Source organism: Charadrius vociferus, unplaced genomic scaffold, assembly GCF_000708025.1.
Source record: "Charadrius vociferus isolate BGI_N301 unplaced genomic scaffold, ASM70802v2 scaffold65, whole genome shotgun sequence".
Taxonomy (NCBI): Eukaryota; Metazoa; Chordata; class Aves; order Charadriiformes; family Charadriidae; genus Charadrius; species Charadrius vociferus.
Genome location: NW_009649293.1, coordinates 5624094 through 5651039, shown reverse-complemented (window position 1 = coordinate 5651039; position 26946 = coordinate 5624094). Strand labels below are relative to the sequence as shown.

At 38.2% G+C, this 26946-nt stretch overlaps 2 protein-coding genes across 2 annotated transcripts in view; one reads left to right on the top strand and one right to left on the bottom strand.

Moving 5' to 3' along the window:
* Window positions 1–585: 585 nt before the first annotated feature.
* Window positions 586–24411, bottom strand: AFG3L2 (AFG3-like AAA ATPase 2). Its single transcript, XM_009889089.1, has 17 exons — window positions 24385–24411; window positions 22655–22754; window positions 22108–22176; window positions 20507–20622; window positions 19373–19525; window positions 16461–16535; window positions 14954–15078; window positions 12218–12491; window positions 11517–11654; window positions 8323–8476; window positions 7642–7749; window positions 7368–7493; window positions 6239–6349; window positions 5533–5648; window positions 4505–4705; window positions 2318–2512; window positions 586–1175 (listed from the first exon to the last, which is right to left on the bottom strand). Exons 1-17 carry the CDS (start codon window positions 24409–24411, stop codon window positions 933–935), a joined length of 2331 nt encoding a protein of 776 aa, XP_009887391.1. The 3' UTR covers window positions 586–932.
* A 393-nt stretch (window positions 24412–24804) lies between these two features.
* Window positions 24805–26946, top strand: part of SLMO1 (slowmo homolog 1 (Drosophila)) — a 13205-nt gene continuing 11063 nt past the window's right edge. The window contains exon 1 of the mRNA XM_009889088.1: window positions 24805–24842. Within this exon, the coding sequence (XP_009887390.1) occupies window positions 24805–24842 (38 nt within the window). The remainder of the gene's footprint in view (window positions 24843–26946) is intronic.

The following is a 26946-nucleotide window of genomic DNA, read 5'->3' as shown; positions in this document are numbered from 1 at the left end:
TTTAGCACCTTTGGATTTGGCTGCTGGGTTTGGCATTTGTGAGCACAATCTTGCTACCCTAATTTAACAAAGTCTTACGCTTAAGAGGAAGTTTTGTACTGACCTAAATTTTATACCAAGGAACCAGTGCAAAAAAAAAAAAAAAAAAAAAAAAAAGACAAGCTTTGTTCAGAAAAGTACTGATTTTATTGACTCAAACTGTATTTACACAACACATTCATATGTTCAATATCTTACAGAACTCTGTAAAAAACTGACTAATAAAACTGCAGGAGCCAGACTGAGTTTCAGACTCAAAGACACTGAACCATGAGTACATTTTAAGATATTTAAGTGGGTGTCCAGTTTCACTGTCAACTTGCATGGCAGTTCTCTGTAAACAAACCCTTTTTAAAATCAAAATGGAAGGTGGAGGGGAAAAGGGTCAGACGAAAGAGCCGATAGCTTTGCAAAGCTACTACTTTGTAAGACCAGACTTCTGGCTAAGCCTTCAACAACGCATTTTGTATGATTCTTATTTTGGAACAGGTCACATACAGGTATACTTTAGATGAATAATCAAGAATCTTCATTTTTATTTTTTTTTAAGCTTACATACATTTTTAAAAAAAGAGACCAGTGCCACAAAGTTTGTGCGTGAATCTGAACTGTTTCAAAGTTTGAGAGGCTTGGTTCTGGCATCCCACTGCAGCTCAAATCCAATGTATGTTTCTTCAGTTGACAAATGAAAGATGATCATCTTTTACCAGTGAACTGATGGTATCACATATGTAAATTGGGAGCAGAATATCCTTATTTCATCACAAGAGATCACTCTTTCACCCATCCCTAATACAGTTTGGTTGAATAAATATTTTTTTGTTTTGAAGTACAAACTAGGTGAGTTTGTTTCTCTTCCAGAGTGCAAGTCAACATCACCACACACTTTGCAGTTAAAATGGCATCCCTCCTCTGATCTGCCTAGCGACCTGTTCAGCTGTTGTCTCCTCTTTCTCTTTTTCACGCTCTTTGTTCCAGTCTTTAAGGCCTTCTGGTAGTGAAGTATCCTCATCCAAACTTCCTGTGCCTTCAACAAACTCTTCATAGGTAGACTTTTCTGCAAACGGTCGTGGGCCAAGCAAGTCGAGCATATCACTTTTATCAAGTACTTCTTTCTCCAGTAGTCGTAGGGCAACCTGGAATAGCAATAAGTTACATTACACACAAAACACCTAAGGTGGCTCTCTTCTTTGGAAAAGTTTAAGGCAGTTTGGGAGCAAATTCAGCACCAATTAATTTTGATAGACAAAACTCCCCGATTGCTCAGAGTTCACTTAATACATGATTTTTCTCCCCTGTGAGCATTTAGGTAGCAAAAATACCATTTTTTTCAATCCTACTTTTAAGATTTGGCAGAGTGCCCTCCCTGTGGCCACTGTTGCCGTTCTTGTGGCTTCAGAACAGCAGTCTTTCCCTGCTGCCAAAAAGCTCCTGATGCAAGATATCAAGCTGTACATGAAAACAAGTGTTCCTTTCCTATCAAACCAGATTGTAACATAACAGCAGCCCTATTGAACTAAAGAGCACCATAAAATCACAATGCGTACAACACTGTACAAGTGTAGCTTGTAACCTTCTTGGGTCAGCGAGAATATTGCTCAGCACGAGCCATACTCACTATCTTTTTTTGGGATGGTGACCTACTACAACACCATTTACTGAATCCATACAAACTTGACTTCTAGTCAATAAGCCTATCATATGCCTGCCCTGGAAAATTATCCTTTTGCTGTATTGGGTTTTCTGGTGTGGAGGAAGAGAATACACACAAGGGTACCCTCAGCTGCAGTGAAGCAGATCACAAGCAGCCTGGGGGCAGGGAAGGCAGGTGGCAGAAAGATTCTTTTTAACCTTCAAATGGAATTCAGAGAAAGGAAGTTATACAGACTTCCCTTCTTACAGAGCTTCTTCTAGCTTAATGAACTGGAATCTTGATACTTTTTTTTTTTTTTTTAAAGTTTCATACTTGTCTAGCACATCTACTAAAGCCTACTTTAGTAGACACTCTTCCCTCCAGCTTTCCAAATGAATATTGACCATACAAGGGGAGAGGGATGTTAACTCACATTCATGAGAACCTCAGAGGTGTGGCAATACAAAAGGAGATTTCTATTTACTTACTTAAGTCTTGTGACACTCTCAAAACTACATCGAATAGTTTTTGAGCAAGCTTCCTCATATATTTATATAGTCACTATTTTTAATCTGTTTACTTCAATTCAGATTCTAGCTTACCAGCTGGAACTTACTTGGCAGCTAAAAGTATTGTAATGCTCACCTTCTCCACTTCTGCTTTCTTCTCAGTCAGAAGACTCACTGTCCTGTCATAAGCAATGTTAATAAGTGACCGTACTTCTTCATCTATCAATCTGGCAGTTGCCTCGCTGTAAGGTTTCTCTAATACCATGTCTCCTTGACGAGGGAGGTCAAAGGAAATCTGCCCTACTTTTTCATTCATACCAAACTGAACAATCTGAAGAAAAAATAATAATAAAACAAACAAGAGAGAATAAGATTTTAGGGTATGTTGATGAAAAGTCTGGTAAACAAAACCAAGAGGAGGAAGTAATTTTGCTATGGCCCAATCTTTTCCTCTAAAACCAACCCTTCCCTGAGAACTCAAGTCTACCTAAGCTCAACTACCTTAGTGGACTTTCACTTATTCCTTTTTAAGGACTAAATTGAAGCATCCCAAATGCCACGATTTCAAGGTGGTTACTCATGATGTACATAATACTTTAAGTACTAAGATACTACAGAAAAAAACACTTCAGCCTTCATTAAGCAACAAAACTCTCTTCCTTTACCAGAAATACAAGCATTTTTCCAATTCAAAATGCTTCTTAAGTAGAGCATATACTACTTGCCCATGTAGATAAATTAACTTAAGTAGAGGGTCCTGAATATCTTGTCCTATCATATGTAAAAATCATACGCTGTACTTCATCCCAAGGCATCCCTCTACAAAGATGAAAATGATTTTTATCTTGCTTGACTAATTACTGAATATTAACTCCTCTGGTTGCCAAATGTGAATACTTTAAGTTGCATTTTACTCCAGCAGAGGCAGAAATAAATTCAAACTGCTATTTGTGTATGTACTCCATGGTCACTATCAATTTGACCATTAAAGCAGCACCTTCTCTGCTTGGCCTTGCAAGATCAATAAGCATGACAAAGAACATTCAGAATTCAAAGAGCTCTCAGCATTAGAACCAAGCATCTCAACCTGCTTCCTTAAAAAAATTTCAGTACCTTTATTTAAGTCCCCAGTTCTCTCTGGAGACAATATGTCTGGTTCACATGAATAAAAGTCTTTGTTTAAACATTTTTTAATTTAAAATTGAACGAGAGCCACTGAACATCCCATAAAGCTAACATCAACAGCATTTTGTTACACATTTACTTTCAGAACGGGGGCAAAACTAATCACACTGGAGACCAGCAGGGGAAGTGAACAGTACTCTAAAATGTGCCTTGCTCGCCCTATGAGTGTTACAAAATGACAGCTCATGTTGATGCAGGAAATGGAATAGCACACAGCTACACTTAGTGAGTCATTACATTGATAAGATTTCAAATTACTCATCTACACTAGGTAATGTACAAACACAAACTAATTTCAGTAGCCTTAATTGACAGTAAATACTGCTTAAATACAAGGTTTTCTGGATTTAGTTACACATGTGAATCCAAATTGGGTCCTTAAACTGGGCAATTGTGAAAGTGGGATCAGATGATCAAATCTGAGCACTAAATTCCATTTTTACAAGTACAGAATTTCCACATGTATTTGAATCCAACTATGGCATAAATGTTCCTGTGGGCAGATGTAGGATAGTAATCAAAGCCTGCACTCCTGTTGTAAGACTATCTAATAAAATAAGAGTCCCAAGGCTGAGAGAGCTGGGACTCTTTAGCCTGGAGAAAAGAAGGCTGAGGGGAGACCTTATTACTACTTACAAATATCTAAAGGGTGGGTTGAAGGAGGATGGAGCCACACTCTTCTCGGTGGTTCCCAGTGACAGGACGAGGGGCAATGGGTGCAAGTTGGAACATAGGAAGTTACGTCAACACACGAAAAAACTTCTTTACAGTTCGGGTGACAGAGCACTGGCACAGGCTGCCCAGGGAGGGTGTGGAGTCCCCTTCTCTGGAGATTCTCAAGCCCCGCCTGGATGCAGTCCTGAGTAATGTGCTCTAGGGAATCCTGCTTTAGCAGGGGAGTTGGACTAGACGATCTCTAGAGGTCCCTTCCAACTCTGAAAATTCTGTGTGATTCTGTGAAAATACTCGAGCCATCAGCATCACTATACAACAACAGCATAATGTTTAGTCATATAATTTTTATTTTTTTTTTTAAACTCTGCTTTCAAACTGCATCCTTTCAAAATATTACTGTTAGGTAGTAGATAAGGAAAACTGTAAAAAAGAAAACCAACCCACAACACAACTCTGCACATACCTGAGCATATGCGCTCTGGGTCACCTTCTTCAAGTCATCTTGGGCACCAGTTGTAATTCTTCCGAAGAAGATTTGCTCAGATACACGACCTCCCAGAGTCATGCACATTCTGTCAAGTAGTTGCTCTTTGGTATAGAGATACTGTTCTTTGGGTAAATACTGAGCATAACCCAGTCCTTTACCACGTGGGATAATAGATACCTACAATCAAAATTAACAGAATGCTAGAACTAAATAGTGTTAAGAAACATTAAGCATTCTTTGGTTTGACTTAATTTTTAATACCACAACCTATACCATACTCACCCTTGAAGTTTAATTCAGACATTATTTCCATTTACAGTTTTGCCCTCATTGTGATTTATCCTTAAAGCCCTGGCTAGTTCTAAACTGGGATAACAACTACTAGTATATCTGGAAAAGAAAGGTAAGACCACTGTCATATCTTTTCCAAAGATTGTATGGTATTTTAAAAATATTTTAATTAAAATCCACAATTCTTTGAGAGTTACGTATTGGGCTTTAAGTATTCTGTAACAGACATAGCATTTCTGCACCTTAGTGTTCTGAATAGTGGGAGGAGTTTCCATGTTTACTAATGCCCTTCCTTCCAGCAGTAAATTGTACAAGGTGAATTTTAAGCTTAGTTTTAAGCTTCAGTTGTATTACTGAAGAGGCATTTATGTGTATAACCTGCCAAGATTAACTTACACCATTGGTCCGTACTAAAAGCCTCAGAGAAAAAGCAGCTATCGAGGCAGGCAGATTCATGGGAAGATCAGGTCCCTTTCGCTTTTCAAGGACACTTTTGCTACAAACCCTGTAACAGCTTAGAAATGGTTAAGAAAGCTACAAAAAGTGAACCAAAAGGTACTCTAAAATTTACACACACTATCTTTTGCAAGATTACCTATGTTAATAATACCCTCTCAGCACTGGGCGGGGAGCGAGGGGGTAGGCTGCGTGAAGAGAAGAAAAAGATGCTGTTCATGCTACTGAAGTTACTAGTTCAAATTAATTTCTTTTACCTTTAAGAGTGGGTCAGCATGTTCCAAAAACCATCCTGCAACTGCATGCCCTGCCTCATGATATGCTACTGTCTTTTTCTCCTCTGGTTGCAGTACTTGAGTTTTCTTTTCCAAACCTTTATAAAATAAATTTGATTAATACTTTCAGACATACTGAAATCCCTTATCTCATTTAGTAAGACAGTGAGCAATACTTAGATGCCATGTATACAATCTATTGAGAAAGTTTTTTTAAAAAAACAAAAACCCAAACTTGCAAGTTTTAGAAATGTGTATCTTCCACATTTTATTGTAATTTTGTCCTTGATTATACTTTGAAACTAGAAAAATCTAAGTTCTTAAGAATATTCAAACATCTAAATAAAACATTTGCACTCTAAAAATCAAATCGTTTTCTTGACTATTCCAGGCTAACAGCAGTTAAACGCATTGCTAAATCCAAACAGCCATTCCTCTTGCCATTTTGAACAAATTAGAAAAGCATCCTGATGATGTTTCTCTCCCTATCCCTTCCTCCATTACAGAAGTCAACAATATAGACAGGATACTACTTTCATAAGTCTCAAGTATGTTTACGAGAGAAAACCAAAATACAACCTTGAAGAACAGAAGAAAGATTCAGAGCATGGAGAGATATATATACACACACAAGGAAGTCACCTGTCATATTACAATTTTTGAGAAACGACTGATGTGATTAACCTACCTCCAATAACTCTTTCAATTGCTTGCTCAAAATGCTTTTGGTTTATAGCATCTGAGAGATGCCTCGCAGCAATTAAAGCAGCTTCATTACAAACATTAGCAATATCAGCACCTAAAAGCAGAGAAGGCATGAATTACCGATCACTTTCAACAACTTTCTCTCAGTCTAGCATAAAGATAACCTTATCTAGCAGTAGGTTTTTATAGATTCCTACCTAAAGGTAATGCTCTCTGAAATACTTCATTATACACAGCTTAATTCTTTAAGAGAGATTTAAATACACATACTATGGTTACAGGCTTTAGGATTGTTTTCTTAGGCAGACAGCTACCAAATAGAACTTACTACCAGTGAAGTACTTTGATGTATCCTACCTTCCATAAATTTTGTCTGCAACAGACTATGCTTAGACTTGTTTATATTTAGCAGAATAAACTTCCTACATATGGATGCAGTATAGCTCAGACCTCGATGTATCTCTAGAGGACATCCCTTCACATTACTGGCTTCAAGCCATCCACTTCTTGTTAACATGATTTGCAGTAATGCTATTGAGATAACCTAGTTTAAGCATCATCACGGCAATTGCCCGAAGTTTTGACAATCAGACCTCAGAAAACCAGTTTTACATAAACCAAGAAAACAGTGGAGAATTCAACTATTAGTCAACACAGATTTTAAATGGATTAAATTACAATCCAGTAATTGAAGTTCTCCCATCCATTCCTAATTCAATACAAGGTTAAAGTACATTTTCCAGGGAGAAGTTTTTACATCCAGAAACAGAAACCCCCCTACAAAATGTGCACACAAACTCCACAAAACCCAGGTCTTCAGTAGTGCTCAAAGAATTCAGACGTATTGAAAGGAAGAATACACTCAAGAGCAATAGCAAGGAGAAACCTCTGGATTGCTTTTACTAAAGACAGAAGAAACTGCCATTTGGTATGTCACCCTGATTGAGACAAATGAAACTTAAGACCCTCAGAAATCTCTTACTTGCTCAAACAGGCAGAGAATTGTACCATCCAGAAGATCAGGTGGAAGAAAATCAGAAGTAGTAAGGAAATAAAATACCTACAGCTTATATAGTAAATGCAGAAGAATAGTGGCATTAGGAGTCACTTACCAGAAAAACCAGGTGTTAGTGATGCGAGTTTTCTTGCTAGGTTATCTTTATTTAAGACGGTGTCTAATTTCAGAGGTCTAAGGTGAACTTTGAAAATAGATGCTCTTCCTTTTATATCTGGGGGTCCTTTAAGATGAAAGTAGTATACTTTTACTTTTCACATATATATACTCTAATTGAATGCGTACAAAGAAGTTACATATGTAAATAGCTGCAGTGATTTCAGTGGTATTCTACAAATGCAGAAGTATACAGAGATGCAGATAAAACTTACCAATGTAAATCTGCCTGTCAAAGCGTCCTGGTCTCATTAGAGCAGGGTCTAAAATATCTGGCCTGTTAGTACCTGCCAAGATTACTACATTTGTGGTTGTATTAAATCCTGTTGAAGAAGTGTAATAAAGAGAAAAAAAAAGCTATGTAAATATGATTTCCAAGAAAACAAACAAAAAAAAGAAATAAAAAGACTGTTTGCTTTACAGGGCCACATAAGAACTGACAGTTTAGAAGCTGAAAATACCTCCATTTATTAAAGCATTGTCCAGCTTTTCATAACAAGCAAAAAATGGCCTTGGGCTTTGCTTTGTGAAGTACTGTATCAAATCCTGCTTTATCTTCAAAATGCAATAATAGATTAACTGCTCAGGAAATTGCAGAACCAGCATGGCTAGCTCCCCGCCCCCGACAGACTGGTCTCACGCAGAGAATTTTTTTTGGCCTATTCAACTATGACAAAGAGTTATCAAATGCAGAATGATGGTTCTTTTTTCTAAGTGAATTTTAGCAAAACATCAGGCTGCAGGAAAATGAGTCATCATTCTTCATTTTAGGAAGCAAGGAAACACACTCAATTCATATTTAAGCTAGAACCCAAACCCCTGGTTAACAGATCTGAACAAGTCTATTAGTTCTTTTCCTTACTATTATAATGTAATATTAGATGTTAAATACTTACCATCCATTTCAACTAGAAGCTGATTGAGAGTGTTCTCTTGTTCACTTTGTCCTCCAAAGTTGCCCCTTCCTCTTTTCCTTCCTACTGCATCTATTTCATCAATGAAGAGAATGCACGGGGCATTTTTACGAGCAAGAGCAAATAAGTCTCTAACCTTAATAGGAGAACAGAATATATGTATCAGATTGGTTTATAATTGTTCAGAGTTCGGGGGGTGAAGGGGGTAGGAGGGGAAGAGGTACATCAGTAACAGTATCACTATAATTGAGTATGGTTATTAATAAGTATTCCAAAGCCTCCAGCCAGCTTTCAAGGCCATGAGATAAGTTACACTGTAGCTGCCTCTCAGCAAGAATCACTAATTTGGAGACCCACTGGTTGACAAATCCTTTCTCAATCTATAAATTAGTAAAAAACTTAAAGTCTCAAGAAATAACCACTTTTTCTGAACAACTGAAATATATCTTCATTTTCAGCTCTAAAAGCCTCCAAACCTCAGATTTAAAGCGAGATTTCTTTTTTAAGCCCTTCTTTAATGCACAGTATTAAAAGCAGAACTGGAATGTGAACATTTTTTTTAACTTTCAGATAAGCAAAGATATTACCTATCAAATTCTACTGTAGCAGTTACACCACAATGTGATTTGCTTTAAGAATCAACATTATGATGTTACTCTGCTTGCAAACATATCTGAAGGACCTCATTAAAACCAGTTCAGCGAGTTAACAGATCTACAACTGAGGAATCGAATTGGAACAAACAGGAAATGAGAAATTACAGAAAAATTTTGACCTGAATGGGAATTACACACAGCTCGGAGCTTTATTACTTTGTATGCTAGAGATGCAATTAGAGAAGGCTTCTCTGATGACAAACAATGTACAGCAGCTGTGAAGAGATGCAAATTTTGGACAGTATGCTCTACTACAGAAAGTCACTTGGTTTTGTAAACAAAATTTGAAAAAAGTACAATGAATAAAGCATGAAGGAACGTGAAAAACAAGGAAAGTGTCAGATGCTCAAAGTGAGCTATCTTTTGGTTGGAAAGAGACAGAGATCCAGAAATATACAGCTATTTTTCAGAAGGAACAGAACTAAAAATTACCATAATGCACATACACTAAAAAAAATAAAGGAACCAAGGCTGTGTAAGCAGTTTTAATTCTAGCATATCCTAATTTACAAATAATCAATTTAGCATCGTTAACAACTGTCTTATTTACTAAATCCATAGGAAATGAAACTAAAACACTCTCTCATCTTGCTTTCTACAGGCATCAGAAATTATTAACTGTGTTGAAACCACAATTCATAGCCAAAGCAGCAAGTGTTACGTCAACAGATTTCACTCAGTAGTAAAAGCTGATAGTCATCTGCATAGACTAGTTGGGAAAGGTTAAGTCACTTTGCTTTGTGGCTTTTCAGGTATGCACTGACAGTTAATGACACCAATGTAGTCTGAGTACCGTTATTATTTCAGGATATGGATCAGTTTCTTTTCTTAGTGTTTCTTGGTGAAGTCCCTTCTACACTGCATCCTCCCTTTTTCAAGTCCCACTCATCTCACATACTTGATCACTATCTCCATACCCTCTGGCTTCCAGTCACTATCCATGTGTTTTACCCTGTTACCCATTTCTGCATCTATTTCCCCACTCTCTGTCTGTACCCTCTCCCCTCCGTACCAGCTCCTTTTGCCAATTTCTTTACACATTTCCAGGCTCTCTCTGCATCCTTATTGAAGCTTCCACTCCCAACTAGCTTCTGCATTTAACTTTCTGAACACCTCCTGTTATTGTTAGTTCTAAGCTCTGTGCCTATTTGCATGTGTTACCACTCCCCTTCCCTTTTCTCTTTTCAGAGGACCCAAAATTACCTGGCTTCACTGGTCTTTTCCCACCTATATTTCTGGAAAAAGTTCAGCAAAAGACCATCGAAAGAGACCTAGGCTCGCAAGAGGCATATGCATGCACAGCTGTGACAAACTAAGGACCAAATCTCAGAAAGTTTATCTGCTAACCTTTAACACATCTAGATACGTGAAAACCGCAGTTTTTCAGGGCTTCACAGAACTTAATGAAAATTAGTCTTACTGTGAATTTTCATAGGACATAAAGCCACATATATCTGGGAAGAGCCACTCCCTGTCAAATTTCAGATTCAAATCAAGACCCTACAACATTTCCATTTCATGCTAGCAGAATTCGTTTTTGGTTTTTGTTTTTGTTTTTTTTTTTTTTTTTTTTAACATGAATAAAAGCCATGGTATGCTTTTAAAGTCTGTCTGCAGAATTTGCGGCAAATCTTATTTTTCCAGAAATGTCACCTTCCAGTACACTTTTTGAGGCTAAGACAAGATGGTAGAACTTTGGTGAAAGTATGAGCTGTTGAAAATGGAGTACAAGTTTTGGACGTTATGAGGAACTTTATTTTTTTTTGTGTTACCCACCTCATTTGTAATTACTATCAGTAACTTGTTTATAGAATATTTTTCAGCAGATTTAAGCGTCCTTCCTTTCTACACAGGAGAAGATAGGTTTAAAACTGAATGTTTGAAATTTAGTTGTAATAAAGTAGTTAAAGAAAAATGGATGTACTGGAACAGAGCTAATTCCCTCCACTTAATATGTGAGCTATCTGAAGACAGTTAAGGCAAAAAGAGTACAAAAAATGTTAAACAGATATATTTGCTTATTTAAATCACCTGATCTCTAGAAATCAATCATTAGTTCCATGACCCTTGGACTCCTATTTCAACCAGAAGCTCATTTGAGTGTCCCAGACAGCTATTTATATCCGAGTTTGACAATGCAAAGAGAATACAGTTCTTCAAAGAAACAGGACTGACTTAGAGTAGGAGGAGACATTCACATAGCAGTAGTCAAATGAGCTACTTATTTCTGACCCAGCAGTAAATTTACTTCAGAGCAGAGCTTGGAGAGTTCTGTTTTGTTTTCTCAAGTTCCTGCAAAGAGGTAAACCCTTAAGGTCCTGGTAGCCAGCAACCAGATATTGAACAGCATTAGTTCTTTTTATGAAAGGTATATCTAGGATTCTAGACAAGCATCTGGAATCACTTGTAAGTAATCTGCACAGATGAAAGAACTTCAGCTATAATCAAACTGCCTCCCAAACTTGGCAACGTCCTTTCAACAACCAATACTAAAATAAAAGAGCAAGGCCAAAGACTTACTCGAGCTGGACCCACACCAACAAACATCTCTAAGAACTCCGAGCCATTGACTGTGATAAATGGCACATTAGCTTCTCCAGCTGTAGCTTTAGCTAGAAGGGTTTTCCCAGTACCTGGAGGACCTGTGAGAATTGCCCCCTGCAAGAGAAACAGGTATATTTTCCTCATGAAGAAAACATAATACAAGCCTATGAAATATCTTACTTAAAAGATCTACATGTTATGATGTTGAGTCCACTGGCTCTTCTTCCACCACAGTCAGAATTGTGCAAGGAAACAAACTGAAGATTCATCTCATTTAAACCAGCAAAAGGAAAAAATAGCTACAACATTGCCATGCTGTCTTAGATTTAGAGGAACAGCATTTTCTTTGACTGACATTAAAAAAAAAAAGTATGTCATCAGATGGGCTCCCACGACAACATAGCCAAATGATAATTCTGTAACAGTTATATACAAGAATGATAGTACACATGCATGCTACGTATCATTTCTGACCCATGGGAACAGATGAAGTATTCCACGAGGTAAATGTGCTGGCACCACAGTTATATTGTTGGCACTTAACGCCTATATATTTTTTTCTGGCTGTGAGAAGCAGCTGGAAAGCATTGAGTATGTAAACATTCATAGTCCAATTTAGAAGACTGGGGACTACTAGAAGAATAAAGTCTTTATCTGCCAAGTCATCGTTTCCTTACCTTTGGAATTTTTGCTCCCAGATCCTCATATTGTTTGGGATTTTTCAGAAAGTTGACAAACTCCATTATCTCTAATTTGGCCTCCTCACAGCCAGCTACATCTTTGAATTTAACATCTATTTCATCCTTAAGGACTTTGGCTGTAGTTTCACCCACGCTGAAGAGTCCACCCATTCCGCGCCCTGCTCGACCTAAGCCTGCAGGACCTCTTCTTAACGTGTACAGTAAAGAACCAATAATCAGGATTGTAGGCAGCAAACTCAGGAGAAATGATCTGCAGAGAAAAACCAAACAAAGCAGAAAACCACATATATTACAAAAATCCATTACTGCATAACATGTACAAAATGTTGGTTCCATGATAATCAACCCCAAACAAATTCAGGACAACTACTCTATTAACTTGTAATGTTTACAGTTTTGCAAGTCATTCAGATTGGGAAATAACCAAAATAAATTTGAGAACAAAAAAAGATTCTGAATCACGTAAGTCAAACAGGCCAAAAAGCCTCTTATAACTATAATTAAAGGAAGAGTTTGCATTAGTTTTTCATTGCCCATCCTCCTTCCCTCATGACCCTGAGAAAATGTGAATGAATAATCTTAGACAACACATTTCTACACTTTAACAAGTGACAGTTTTGGGGTTTGATTTTGTTATTTTTTTTTATTTGTTTTTAAACCAAACACATCATCAAGTGACATTGATTATGAAGAGGGAAGACTGCATTACCTATTAAACAGAAGTAGCTCATTTTCTGTGCCCTTCAAATGTAAATTCACAGGACTAGTTTATGGAAATGGTTATATTGTTGTATTAGGTAGCATATAATCAGTAAATGCTACAACTTCAGGCAGAAATTTCTCTCCAAAATATAATCTTGCCCTTATTCCCTTAGGTCCTCCTCAATTTTATTCTTCTTTCCATGTCTCTATTTCCCTTCCCAATGGCTATAGGTTTTTGGTTTGTTGTTTTATTGTTGGGGATTTTTTATTATTACTCATCGCCCATTACCCTTCACTATCTGTCCTCCAGCTTTCTAGCATAGCTCTGTACAGGCCCAAAATCCTAATATTAACATGGTCCTCATTATCACAGTATCTGAGCACTGCACAGATTTTGCTGTGGTAAGACCTTCAAGGAGCCACTCACAAGATGTTCTGTCAACACTCGGCAAAACCAAAATGCTGAAAAGAAGCACGACCATACATAAGCACAGGATTTCCAGGCTTTGCTGATATCCCATGTTTCTGAGATGAAGAGGAAAAGAAGGATTTTCCTTATCCTATGGTATTCAGCAGGTTCTGATCTGGCAGGGAACAGCAGTAGTCTGATCACATAGCTGCTGCTCTCTCCCGTTTCCTGTGGCATTTCTGGGTCAGAGCAAGAAGTTACAGGCAATGTATTCTATAAAGAACAGACACTGAAGAAGAAAGGGTCAGAAAGAGGGGTTCAGCAAGTAAAAGATTTATGTGAGGTTGAAGATGACATAGGTACTGACATACTTTTCCCAGTCTGTTATGAGAAACATCAGGCTGACAAGCAGCCTCTTTGCACAGGCACCACATTGCCCTGTCTGCTCATTTTTTTCCAGATTTGTTTAAACAAGAGCTGAACAGGTTTATTTATGGGCTATCCTTAAGAGGACGTGCCATTAGAGAGAAACAGGGAACAGAAAACCTCTATCTGAAGTTGCAGGATGGTCCAGAGTTAAGGCTACTGTTTTTCCCATTGCCACCAAGACAAACAGGCAGCAGCAGCTTGGTAAACACATTGCAGAAATAAACAAAGCTTTCCCCTCCACCCCCCAAAACTGAAACACACTCCACAGTATCAACGATGAAAATACAAGAGAGGCAGCAAATGAGCCTTCTTCATTCGTAATACAAGCTACTAGTCCCAAGGTTGAATTTCCCAATGGTACAAAACCAATTTCACAGATACCAGCAGCAATCATTTTCAAACTGCTGACTTGGATCAAACAAACAAACAAAAAAAATCAGTTCTTGGGATAAAAAATTGTATTTTTCTTCTTAAGTCATTCAGAAAAACACATCTAGTCTCTTCTAGTTGCTTCTAAAGCCCAAGTCCATAAAGTTACATAAGACTAATACAAAGAACATAAATCAAGTATTGGAGCCATTATTCCCTACTGTGGAAGCAAAAATGTCATAAATCCAACACCAGTACTATTTTTCTTAACCAATTTTGATTGGTTAAGATGATGCATCTTCCAGCTCCTGCTAATAGGTACGATAGTGTGATTTACTTAATCACCATTTCCTTGCCTTTTTGCAAGGCCACAGAATTTGACTTCTGCTGAATTTACGGGCAGAAATTGGTGCCTGTTATATCTCAGTCAATATGCTGTGGCTCTATGCCATATTTTGCCTGTCCAAAAATCTGCATGAGTACATGTGCAGCTGTGCCTAGCTGACTCCTGCTCCAGTCCAAGTCACTTGAAGGAAGAGCCTAAATGAAGGAAGGACTAATTGTAAACAGAAACATTTACGGAATAAGAAGCTATATTTAGGGTAAGAGGATATGGATTTCTACATAGACAAAGTACTGAACAGCTCCTCTCACAGTGAACATTCAAAAATAAAAGCAAGATAATTGTTATTCTGATAATACTGCCACCTAGTGAAGCATAAGGTGCATGTCTTGCAACTCTGCTTTTCTACTGTACATACAACTATTATTATCAAGAGACTTTTTTAAAAGCAACTTCTTACCCATCACTCTCTGTTGAGTAGACTACAGGCAATCTGTTCTCCACTTCTATTCCCAGATCTTGCTGCACAGTTTCAAGATTCCGTTCAAAAGTGTCCACACTACCAATATTAAACCAGACGTACTGCTATAAAAAAAAGCAGAGATCACCACAAAGTGCCCTATCTTCTTTCAGCTTCATTACAAGCCAACTTCCAACACAAACACAAGCAATTCTCAGAAGAAATTCAGATCAAAAGCAAGTTTTAAGTTGCCTTGTAAAGCGTGCAACTGACGCAAGACACGCCTCATAAATCTAAGGCCTACCAACCTGACTATACTGTATCTGTCATTGCTTCTACAGAAATCATACACCCAATAGTTTTGGGGCACTTTAAATAGACTGAAATCCTGGTATTTTCCCCAGGAAAAAAAATGGAAGAAGAACAGGTAAACAGATCTTTAGGAGGGAGCTATGCAGTCAGAATAGCTACTTTGTCCATACTAACTTTAAAAGACAGCATGAACTTATATCAGACACCAGAAAAAAATCCAGACATTACTTTCAGTGTTGAGATTTGGTTTTTCAAGAAAATCTCCCCTTTTACACCATGACCTGCCTGACTTGCCCCTACTTACCCTGATACTGAAGAAGAAGGAGGAAAAAAAAAAAAAAAAAAGAGAGTAGTCCTAAGTATTAACTGATTGAGAAACTAAGGCAACTGGTGGTATGTGGGCTAAAGAGTAGGTGTATAAATAAGCCACGCTGAAACCCACTGATGAAGTAACTGCTGCAGATTTCACTTTACCCCAGAGGGACTTGCAGACCTTGTTTCATAAAGCTGGTTACAAAAAACCCTCTACCACCTAGGAAGAGGTAACCTGATAAAGCTTCTCTAATGCTTCTTCTAAATTTTCCACATTGTGTATGAGATTTTATTTGTCTGTTTAATTTTCAAGTAGGTGCCTGCCACTGAGTATTACTCTTTGGAGAACTTTTGCCTGCATCACTCTGTTCCTCACTGTGCTACTAGAAAAGTAAACCCCTGAAATAAATACTTTTCTCAAGAACAAGAGCTCTCAGCTTAGTTTTAAAGACTTTAGTATCTAATGTAGACAAAGTTAAACTTTTCTCTTAGTTTTTTTAAATAACTGGCTAAAAGCATCCTGGAACAGAAAAGATCCAAATGTATGTACAGTTAAGTCTGGGATTTTCTTGAGCAGATGGAAAGCAGCAGTTAGAAATATGGAACCTTCAGCAATTTCTCTCACTCTTCCCGTTAGTGTATTTGTACTGAGAGCATGGTGCTAGAAAGGAACTACCTGCAATAGTTTTAAGACATCTATGGCAAAACAACTGGTACAGTAAAGTGAAAAATACACAGTGTAGTATAATGTAACAGAAGGCAGAAAACATTTTAGATTAAGGATTATTAATGCTCCAGACCAAAGTTTTCTGCATCAAACTTCACGTAAAAAGATTGCTTTGCTGTTTCTAATGTCTCACACATATGTATTAAAAGCGTTTACCCATTCATGAGGGGACTTTCCGGAAACAAAGATCACTCTAACAAAGCGTTTGTTCACCACTTCAAGTCTGTCCACCTGTAGGAAGAAAAGAACAAAACTTATGATGTTTTAGAGTGTACAGTCACTGCACTTCCCTCATCGCTAACAGCTACATATATCAAATATGAACCTGTTCTGTTTTCCAGTAAGGAGAATAAAATTCATGTTGTAGATCAGGATGGTTCCTTAATCTATCATTTGCCATTATGAATAGCATGAAGAATCATGTATGTAATCAGTAAGCACGGAATATATTGGTACGTTAGGATTTAGATTGAAAGGACAACCCCATACTCTTTTTCAAGGAAAAAAATCCAATGGATACCTCAGCACACTGTACTCACTGGTACAATGAAATATTTAAGACAATACTTAACGATTGCAGTGGTCAAACATCAAAAGCAATAGCCTACATGACCCTAAACTCTTGTAGCAGCTTCCAAAACAAAACAAGCCAAACTGAACAGAATGAGGGAAAACAGAATCATAAAATCATCTAGGTTGGAAGGGACCTTTAAGATCATTGAGTCCAACCATTAACTTAACACTGCCAAAACCACTGCTAAACCACGTCCCTAAGCATTACATTTACCCGCCTTTTAAATACCTCCAGGGATTGTGACTCAACCACTTCCCTGGGCAGCCTCTTCCAATGGTTGACAACCCTTTCTGTTAAGAAATTTTTCCTAATACCCAATCTAAACTTCCCCTGGTGCAACTTGAGGCCATTTCCTCTTGTTCTATGACTTTTTACTTGGGAGAAGAGACCGACCCCCACCTTTCTACAACTGCCTTTCAGGTCATTGTAGAGATCACTAAGGTCTCCCCTCAGCTTCCTCTTCTCCAGACTAAACCACCCCAGTTCCCTCAGCCACTCCTCATAAGACTTGTGCTCCAGACCCCTCACCAGCTTCAGTATCCTTCTCTGGGCACACTCCAGCACCTCAATGTCTTTCTTGTAGTGAGGGGCACAAAACCGAACACAGTACTCCAGATGGGGCCTCACCAGTGCCGAGTACAGAGGGTCAATCATCTCCCTAGTCCTGCTGGCCACACTATTCCTGATATAGGCCAGGATGGTGTTGGCCTTCTTGGCCACCTGGGCACACAACTTCACTTTGCTCTTACAATTGTTTTCCCTAATAAGAGACTTCCTATGCTACCATATTAAACACAATAACATCAATTAGATAAAGAATTTAGTTGAGGTAACACATATCATATAAACTAAAATCAAGAACTGAGCTGCAGATTTGCAGATATTAAGCATTTTATTTTTGATAGAATAATTCTCAAATGGTTAGTTTCTTGAATTTGACACAGTCTCTTCAGAAGGCAACTAAAGTTTCTTTCCATTTTTAATTCCTCTTTCCATGAAAAACTGGTTTCAGCATCTTAAAAGAATGTGAAACTAGCAATGGTTCCACAAGTTGGGACTGAACCGTACACAGATTAGTAAGGTTTCCCTGAACTCACCAGATTTCTGGCAGAATTGAAGCAAAACATGAGCTAAGAAGCCACTCTAGATCTAGCCTGACTTCATGCAAAACTACTCGAACATCTTTGTTTTGAAAAGCATATAACCGCAGTAGTGCTGATGTCTTCTCTCCATTAACTGGCCACCACTACAGCAACCAACAGCATTTGACGGCTACATATTTAGCTTATCTGAATATCCAGACTACATATTACAAAGACCCAAGAGAGTTGGTTTTGTGCAACTACTCACTTTCATAATGCTTTTCTGCAACAAGGGTTCAGGCTTTGTTCACTATAACAGCTAAACTGATCTTTTTACTGAGCTAGTGTCCTAGTGTTTCACAACAAATATAATCAGTAACACACCCCCCCCCCCCCAAATGCACACATAATCGTCAATTAAGAACAGGATTGTAAGACACAGTCTAGGCAGAAAGGGAAAAGCATACAAAGCAGCTCTGCGTAGATCAGCAAGACAAAGAAAGGTAGAAAACAACCTGTTTAGCAGTTTACCAAAGTAATGGAGGAGTGGGAAGCATGCTGTTAACACAAAATCCCAGGTCTGAAACCTAGAGGAGGAAGCAAGCTAATGTTTTCCTAACTTGCAGGTGAAGCTACAATGGGGAGATAACAGAGCTAAGAACTATTGGCTCCTAAAGTGGAAAAAGCCTATGTAAGACACTCAGTCTGCTGAAATTCAGGACATCACCAGCCTATTACTCCAAGTGTGGAAAGCTGCCAAGTTCTACAGAGATCATCTACACTGATGATAAAATTGATTGCTTCAGTAGTGGCTCCAGGTAAGAAAGAAAAAAGTAAGAGAGGAGAAAACAAATAAAGGAGGCTATTTTACAACACAGTTATGCCAATTTACTGTCCTAGGAAGGGGTTCTTTGATTCCCCATCCCCACCTTTCTGTTTGCACTGCTGCTTGTCAGATTCCCTGAAGAACTGATTTAAGGCAGTTCACGACACTTTTTTCAGGGGGGTGGGCTTGTGGAAGTGTTTAAGGTTAGAAGTAAGCTGCTTCTGAGGGCAGCTTTCATGTCTGCTTAAGCCACTAGGTCAGCTTATCTGTACTATAAGACCACATGATGAGAGATCGTGGTTACACTGCCTCTTCAAACTAGCATCAACATGAGCTATTCAACCAAAGTTCTGTCCAGACATGCTCATTCCCTCTCCTCTCTTGAACTGACACAAATCTTCATACATCCATCCAGAACATCAGACCGAGGAAACTATTAAGATGAAAGCTAATCCCCTTCTCCCTCAAAAGTTACTCTTGAGCCAGTTCTCACTCCACAGATACATGAATACAAGCATAAGCAGGGAGGCAGAAACAAGCATCTTCAGCACACTGATTTTCCATTTTGATTCCCCTCACTACTCACCACTCCTTTAGAAAGGTAGTTATTGACAAAGTCTTTCCAGGTGATTTCTCTCCCAGGGACCCTGAAGAAGAAGTAATATACAACCATCGTCCAGAAAAAAGAACTTCCCACTACGTACATCCGAAACTCCCTGACATCCCATGGAATGTCACCCTAGGAAATGGAGAAAAAAAACAAACAGTTTCAGAGTCTGTAATATAGTAAGAACACAGCAAACAGGTTCTAGTATCTATTTCTGGCTTCTACTCCCTGCCCTCAAGGTTACCACAGAGAATATCAAACAAAGCCGTATTTTGTTATATGAACATTCTTCAGTAACTTCAGCTAGAACTGAGGAATCACAACATTAGTAGAAAACCTCAGTGTTTTACAAACAGTAGTTGAACTATGTTTTGATCTGTGAACTACTTTTATAACAGATGGCAAAACTTTTTTAAATATGTTTTGATCTGTGAACTACTTTTATTTAAAAAAAGTTTTGCCATCTGTTATATGACCTTTCTCTCTCCATTCTAAAACAATTTTCCCTGCCTCCAGGACTATGTGCAAGACCTACAAAAAATAAAGGATAAAAAAAAAAAACTAACAGGAGAAATCCAGGAATGAGGAAAAAATATGCCCGCTAAATGAAATCAGAAAAATATTCTTTATGTTTATATTTATGACAGATGCTATCATCTTTGTGCTACAGCTAATGACAATAAATACAAATTTTGAAAAGAAACTTACATAAATATCCCATTAAGGTCAGAACAGCTAACAGTAAATTACATTTAACTAACATTGTGTGATCAAGTTTTACAAACTGACATTCTGAAACAAAATATGAAGCCTTTAAAGTCCTGATGCTCCACTATAATACTGACTCCTAGCAACCATATTCATAGATCTTAAAACTCCACTAACGTTTCTGAACCAGAGTTACACGCCTCTGAAAGTACATACAAAACTTATTTATGACAGACATTGAGTGGGGAGCCACCTAGAGCCAGTTACTATGAAATACTAGGCATAGGAGGCTCAAGGAGGATTTCAGCAGCCAGAACATCACCATAAAGAGCAAAAAAACCACAAGGTTATTTCATGGGGACAAGGCAATTAGTACGATAAAGAAAGACATTTTGAAGTCAAGACCTTCTGTAATCTGGTCCACCAGTTAGTGTCTTCTTTCTTGCCACCTTTTTTTCCACCACTGCCACCTCCTCCACTGCTAGTCCCACTAGGCTGTCGGGCACTAGCTTGCTTTGCTTCTAACAAAAATAAAACACAACAAAAAAATACATCTTTACATCTTATACCAATCTCACACTAGTTCTTACTAGTTCTAAATGTAAAGACTTGTTCTGAAAAATGAACTAGTTTGCAATGCTACAATTAAAACACGTGAGAAACTGCATTTTCCGTAGAAAACCAGATATTTATTATTTTAACTGGCAGAGAGACATCGATCTTGTACAGTTGTGATAAGAGAGGTCTGTTAATTGTATAGCTGATGACACTTGTGCACCAAGAACTGAAGTGTCCCAAATATAAAAAGAAGCCCGTTACAGAGACTGCATGAAACTTATTTCTACTGTAATAAACCAAGACAAATGCAAGATATTTTATTGGGGGCTGTGGGGTGATTGGTGGGGCTTTTCACTGGTTTTGCAGGGATAGGAGTGGCATGTGTGCAGGTGGGTTGTTGGTTTGTTTTGGCTTTTTTTTTTTTTAAAAAAAACACCCAAGCACCACAAGCTCTAAGTAACACCTCCTTCTCCAATAATTCACCCCCTCCAGTCATACTACGGTCCTCTTAAAGCTCAGGGCTTATTGATATCACAGGCTGGCATCCTTTTCAATATTCTAGAGACAAGCACAGCACAGTAACAGCCAACTGCAGCTGAGGAGTTCATCTTAATCACTCTTCTACTCACCCAACTCACAAGATGCCTGTATGGCATAGCACAGTATCATATGTCAACATACTCAAGAGGGCGAGACAGAGCACAACACTAACACACGCTCCTTCCATTGCTAGCTTTTTCAAGAGCTTGGTAGTTTGGGCATTTAGGCATGACGCTAGATTTTACCATTCAAGGCCCAGTGAAAGGAAAGCTGCTGCTCCTATTACTGCTCTTGTAAGACTCAGGGTTGCTGCCTCTCCTTCTCCTTGGAAGATGCATTACCTAGATTTCTGATATAATATCTAGATTTCTGATATAACGGAACAGCTGTTATTGCTAATAATTTCCAGATTCACCCCCCTTCCTTGAAAAGCCAGGGCTCCTTCTAGCACTGCCACTACTAACTCCCCTCTTTCAAGCAGAAGGTTACATGGGTGGTCTGGCCTAAAGAGCTGGTTCTGGACCCTCATCCAGAATGACAATTCTGGTTATTCCATACAATAAAATGGATATTTTAGCCTGCTCTGGGAAAAACCGAGAGCTATACGCATACAGACTCTCTGAATGCATGATTATGTCAACTAATAGGAAACAGTAAAACAAGAATTTGAGGACAGCATTCCAGCAGAAGCATAAGAGAAAATAAGCGTTATTCCAGAAGTTATACATGATATGAAAGCAAAATAACATTTAATAAAAATATATCAGTTCTCAGTTTTAAACTAACCAGGTACAGAAACACCTTCCCTGAAAAATAAACAAAAAAAACCCCCAAACCCACAATGTTATGCTAAAATCTAATGAATACACATTCCACACAAAGAACCGAAATCAAGCAGCTTTTTGTACCTTTTGCTTCTCCAGCTGTACCTTTAGTTCCATTAGCTTTCTTCCCATTGGGAAAATACTTTTCAAATCCTATTAAGAAAGAATTAAAGAGCTCAAAAAAGCTTTTTTACAATTCTGTCATTACATTTCAGTAGTCACAAGCTGAATGTATATAACAGCAAAGAAGCTAGCAACACAGACTGCAAAAATAGTTCTGTTCTTGTCTTATTGTTGAAGAGTTCTAGCAGGTTCCCATAAATAAATCTACTACTGTTGACAAGAAAATAACAAACGTATTTAATATCCTAAAGTAAAGCTATCCTTTAAACCAGAGATAGACAAGCTTAGTTCAACAAAAAATTGCAATGCGTAGTGTGAAGTTGAACATGCCACAGTCATTCTTTAATAGCTCCTAAAAACCCCATAAATCAATGATCCATTTCAAGATTAATGGCTGGTTAGTACAAGAAGGTACTTCCCCACAGACAATAAACCTAAATGGCACACAAGTGCAGTCCTCAGCAAGGAATGCAGTCTGCTTCACTTCACTGATCAAAGTTGTAATCACCTTTGGGAGGTTGAGAGAAAAGCCTTCTGCAAGCAGCAATTACACTTGCCAAGACAGTACTTCTGTCAGTAGTAACTCCAGTGGTACCTTTTTCACAGAGCTGAAAGATAAAAAATAAATATAAAGCAACAAGAAGGTGCCAAAAAAGTTTTCAAGCTCTCTAGTAGTCCTGAACTGCAACCAGTCAGACAGAACTTTACAACAGACTTCATAATAACTGCTGTGGACCACAGCATAAGACAACAACGGAAAAGAAAAAGTCAATAGAATGGGTAATTTCTACAGCAACGAAATTTTTATTCTATTTGTTCAGCGCAGAGTTTCATCTTACATACAAATATTACATTCTTTACTAAGAGAAAAATCAAGCAGGAAACACTACAAGCTATGAACATTAAATACCTACACACTGATCCTATGGGAAATATTTCATAACACCAGCTGAATGACACTTAAGTGCAACACTAACTGTGATTGTACAAGCATGATCCACACAGTACTGAATTATGTTTGTTAAAGAACTGCAACTTTTTCCAAATTGTTAGAAACCTGTAACTTCTGAATATGGAAGATCTGCTTGGATCCAAAAGAAATGGATATGGCATCCAGCTAAGAAACCAACGTAGAGGAGGAAGCCAGTTCAAAAACCAGACCTAAACCCCTAGGTAGGAAAAGATCCAGTTATAAAAACACAACAAATTCAAGTCTATCACACCTTGATCAAAGACTAATTGTTTACTGTTATTTGCCATTTAAGTGCAACGAAGAAAATAAAATATTTTAAATGACTAATTATTAAGACAACTTTTGGTATTGTAACGGAATACTTAAAAACAGAGTAAACTGCAATTTTATTAGAGAGAAATCAAACCCCTTTTCTTCAAGAAGATATTTTAGATAAAATCCCAACTTACCCCCTTCCTAAGCTTTCCCAGTGCTTCTAAGAAAAAAATTCATATCAAGATTTCCCCACAGGCTGACTTTCTTCCTGCCCCATAGAGGCACTCAGTCTCCTTCTGTTCTTTTTGAATAGAAGCTATTTACCTTAAAAGCCAGAGAAATAGTAAAGAAAAAAAAAAAAAAACCAACTACAAAAAAACCCCCAAAAACTCCACAAAACCATACAAAAAACCCCACCACAACCAAAAACCAGAAAACAACAGGTCCTGGAAACATGACTCAAGGTATCCATCCAAGACAGCAAATATCATTCTAGGATTAACACCTCTAGGACTATGTCTATGAAGGAAAGCCCAATGTTAGCATCTTCACAGCAATTTTGTCATAGTCAAGTTACAATGGTTGTAGACAAAACCTAGTTTTGCATATTAAACAAACTTGTAGGATACTAGATTACATGCTAAGACCACCCTAGGGATGCTGACATACCATTAATTGAATTCTACCTCTCCTGAAGCCTTCTGTCTGGGAGCTTCCCCCTCCACCCCTTATTAAATGATGAAACACATTAGACTTATTCCGAGCAGCCATCTACTTCCACCTGCTGGAACCAAGAGGAACACCAAAACGTCCTTGCTTGCTTTTGCCATACACTGAGCTAAGAATTCTTAGGGTACTCGATCCAGCCGTTATTTTATGCCACCGCATATCTCTGAATACAGTCTGATACTGAAAATCCAAGAGGATATTTACTGATCATGAGAAGCATGTGTAATGCGGATAGTCTGGAGCGCAGCTAATCTAGCAAATAGCTACTAGGTCCAACATACTGCGACCTCCAGCATGAGCAATTGCATGTGTGCTCCCAGAAGGAGCTTTAGGACAAGTGGGATGCATCTGTGTGGGCAATAAAACACAAAGAGCTTGCCACAGACCAACCCATCTGTAGTTCAAATACAAACAGGTAGTGAATGTTGAAGCAACAGATGAAACTCAAAGACATCTCCAGTAATACTGGCTTCTATGTCACTGCTTTCCTACAACACCAAAAGATTTGGGAGTTATTTATTCTGCAAGCTCAGATTACTTTGTATTTGTAAAGAGACAGGAATATTGAGAAGCCTTTACTCCAACTAAACTAAAGCAACTGCTCCCATTTAAAAGAAAAATTTGAGTAAGCCAAATCCAATTGCCTGGCTCAGCTAGACCAGCATGGGTTTATTACAGAATTAAGTTACAGTTTAATCAGGATGGGAGGGAAGAAGGAGGAAGCAAAGGAGAGAGAAGGGTAAGCAGATAGAACTTTGGGGCAGACCTGAATAACGGAATTGGTTTGCTGCTGGACTTTCTCTCCAGACCCTAAATTCTGTGAATAAATGCATAGTCACCCGTCAAGTTAATATGCAGAGAGCTACGTGTTAAAAAAGCTAAATTTTAAGGTTTGTTTTTTGGTTTTGTTTGTTTGGGTTTTTTTTTGTGAGGAAAAGGGAACAACTGACTTTGTGGCATATTCAGTAACTGAGTCTGGGAAGACTGCTTTTATGCTACTGACAGATCTAGGTGAGTCAATTTACTGAAACATGCAGTTTCCTTTCTCCATAGCATTCCACAAATGCAAAAATTCTTAGAACCACGCTACACTGGTAACAACTACTTGGGTCTTTGCGTGGTTTTTTTCTGACTCTGTAAATCATCAGCATGAAAACTGATCATATTGATCCTGATACAGGATCCGTCCCTGGGTTGGCTGGCAAAGGGAATGCCACAGCAAGCTTAGCTGATATAAACACACCCACTGCCTAAGCAGAGGGAAAGCAAACAAAGCACATTTTGACTGGATGCTGTGTTGAGCTATCTATCAGGAAACTCTGCCCAGCTTCTCTCAGAGTTGAAAGAACTGTCACAGAATATAAGGCAAAAAAAAAATATCTATCAAATTTTTTTTAAAGCAAACCTTATGACACCTTCCTAAAAATTAAGACTTTTTTAAATAAAGTTCAGGATAAGTACACAAAGGTCAGTTTTACAGTTCAAATAACCCAGACAATGTTACTACTTCAGAGCATAACATAAACCCAAGATTTGTAACACCAAATAAGTGCCTTCTCCATGATACCAATAGTAAAGAAAATAGGTAACTTTAAATAAACAGAACTACTGACTTTACAAAAACTTTGTAACTGTAATCCATTTTTAAAATATGAGGCTACACAAAGCAAGTACAGAAAATCCACTTGCTTAGATATGTAAGCTAAAGACCAAGAATCCATTAATTCTAGAAAGTTACAAGTTTATAGCTATATCCATAAACAAGTTCCAAATCAAGCAAAATAAAATGAAGCCAAAAGTCTTAATTATCTAACAGTCACCAAAACATTACATAAGAGTATAATGCAGGGGGTGGGGACAGAAAGCTGGTAAAGAAATCTAACTCAGTGCACGTTATGCTCATTTTTTTATTTTTAAAAGTAAGGTCGAAAAAAAAGTAATGGCTTTCATGAAAACAAAGTTCCTTGTTTTGCTACCTATACACACACCCAGATGCCAGGATGAATACAGAGTTCCCTTCATAGTTCTTATGTTCCATCCCAAATAAGAACTCATTAAATTTTATTAACATAAACAAGAATTGGCTTCCTGACAGATTAGCAGTACCGCTGACAGCATTTCATTTACTGTCATAATGATGTTCAGCTCTGACCGAACAAAAATACAAACTCAATGCTAAAAGCCAAACAAGTATTTATACTTAGGACTAAGCTACTGATGTCCTTATGTGTACTCATCTCACAACTATTACTATCCTAGTGATAAACTTCATACCTACAAAGGTGCAACTGTTCTCCACTATATGCTACAGAAAAATGAAGCAACCTGCTCAAGATACCATTGCAAGATGCAGGAATGAAGTACCTCCCTTTTCCCAAGCGGGTGCTTAGGCCTGCCATTCCCCCAGTACGTTAGGGCTGACAACAAGGGTAATACACCTAATAGCTGACACTCTAAACTATTTTACTAAGAATGAACACCCAGCCGTCACGATTTATGGGTTAACAGTAGGTTCAAATCCACACCTCTATTGCACCGTGCAATCCCAGAATGCAAAACAACTGGGCACTGGCCTTCTCTTTCTCAGCACATTACCGTTACGCCCACCGACAACCCGAAACCCTCAACAAACCGCCCAGCCCACTGCACAGACGCTACGTGTGGACAACCACAAACCCACCTACTGCGAATCACCACTTCGAAAAAGCTATGGAGGTACTTTTAAGTTAGGTGGAACAAATCACTTGAAAACCCACTGCGAAACCGGCAGTACCGGCGGCAGCAGCGGCTCTCAGGTGCCGCCTCATCCTCCTGCTCTACAAACTGCTCTCCTCGGCTGCTCC

Excerpts from the sequence above, each read along its gene's own strand:
- AFG3L2 (XM_009889089.1), bottom strand. The coding sequence starts at position 24,411 with ATGCAATTGCTCATGCTGGAGGTCGCA. Across the intron at positions 11,655-12,217 it reads TGGGAGCAAAAATTCCAAAG|GGGGCAATTCTCACAGGTCC; the intron begins GTAAGGAAACGA and ends TTTCTCTTGCAG. Across the intron at positions 1,176-2,317 it reads AGAAAGCAGAAGTGGAGAAG|GTTGCCCTACGACTACTGGA; the intron begins GTGAGCATTACA and ends TTGCTATTCCAG.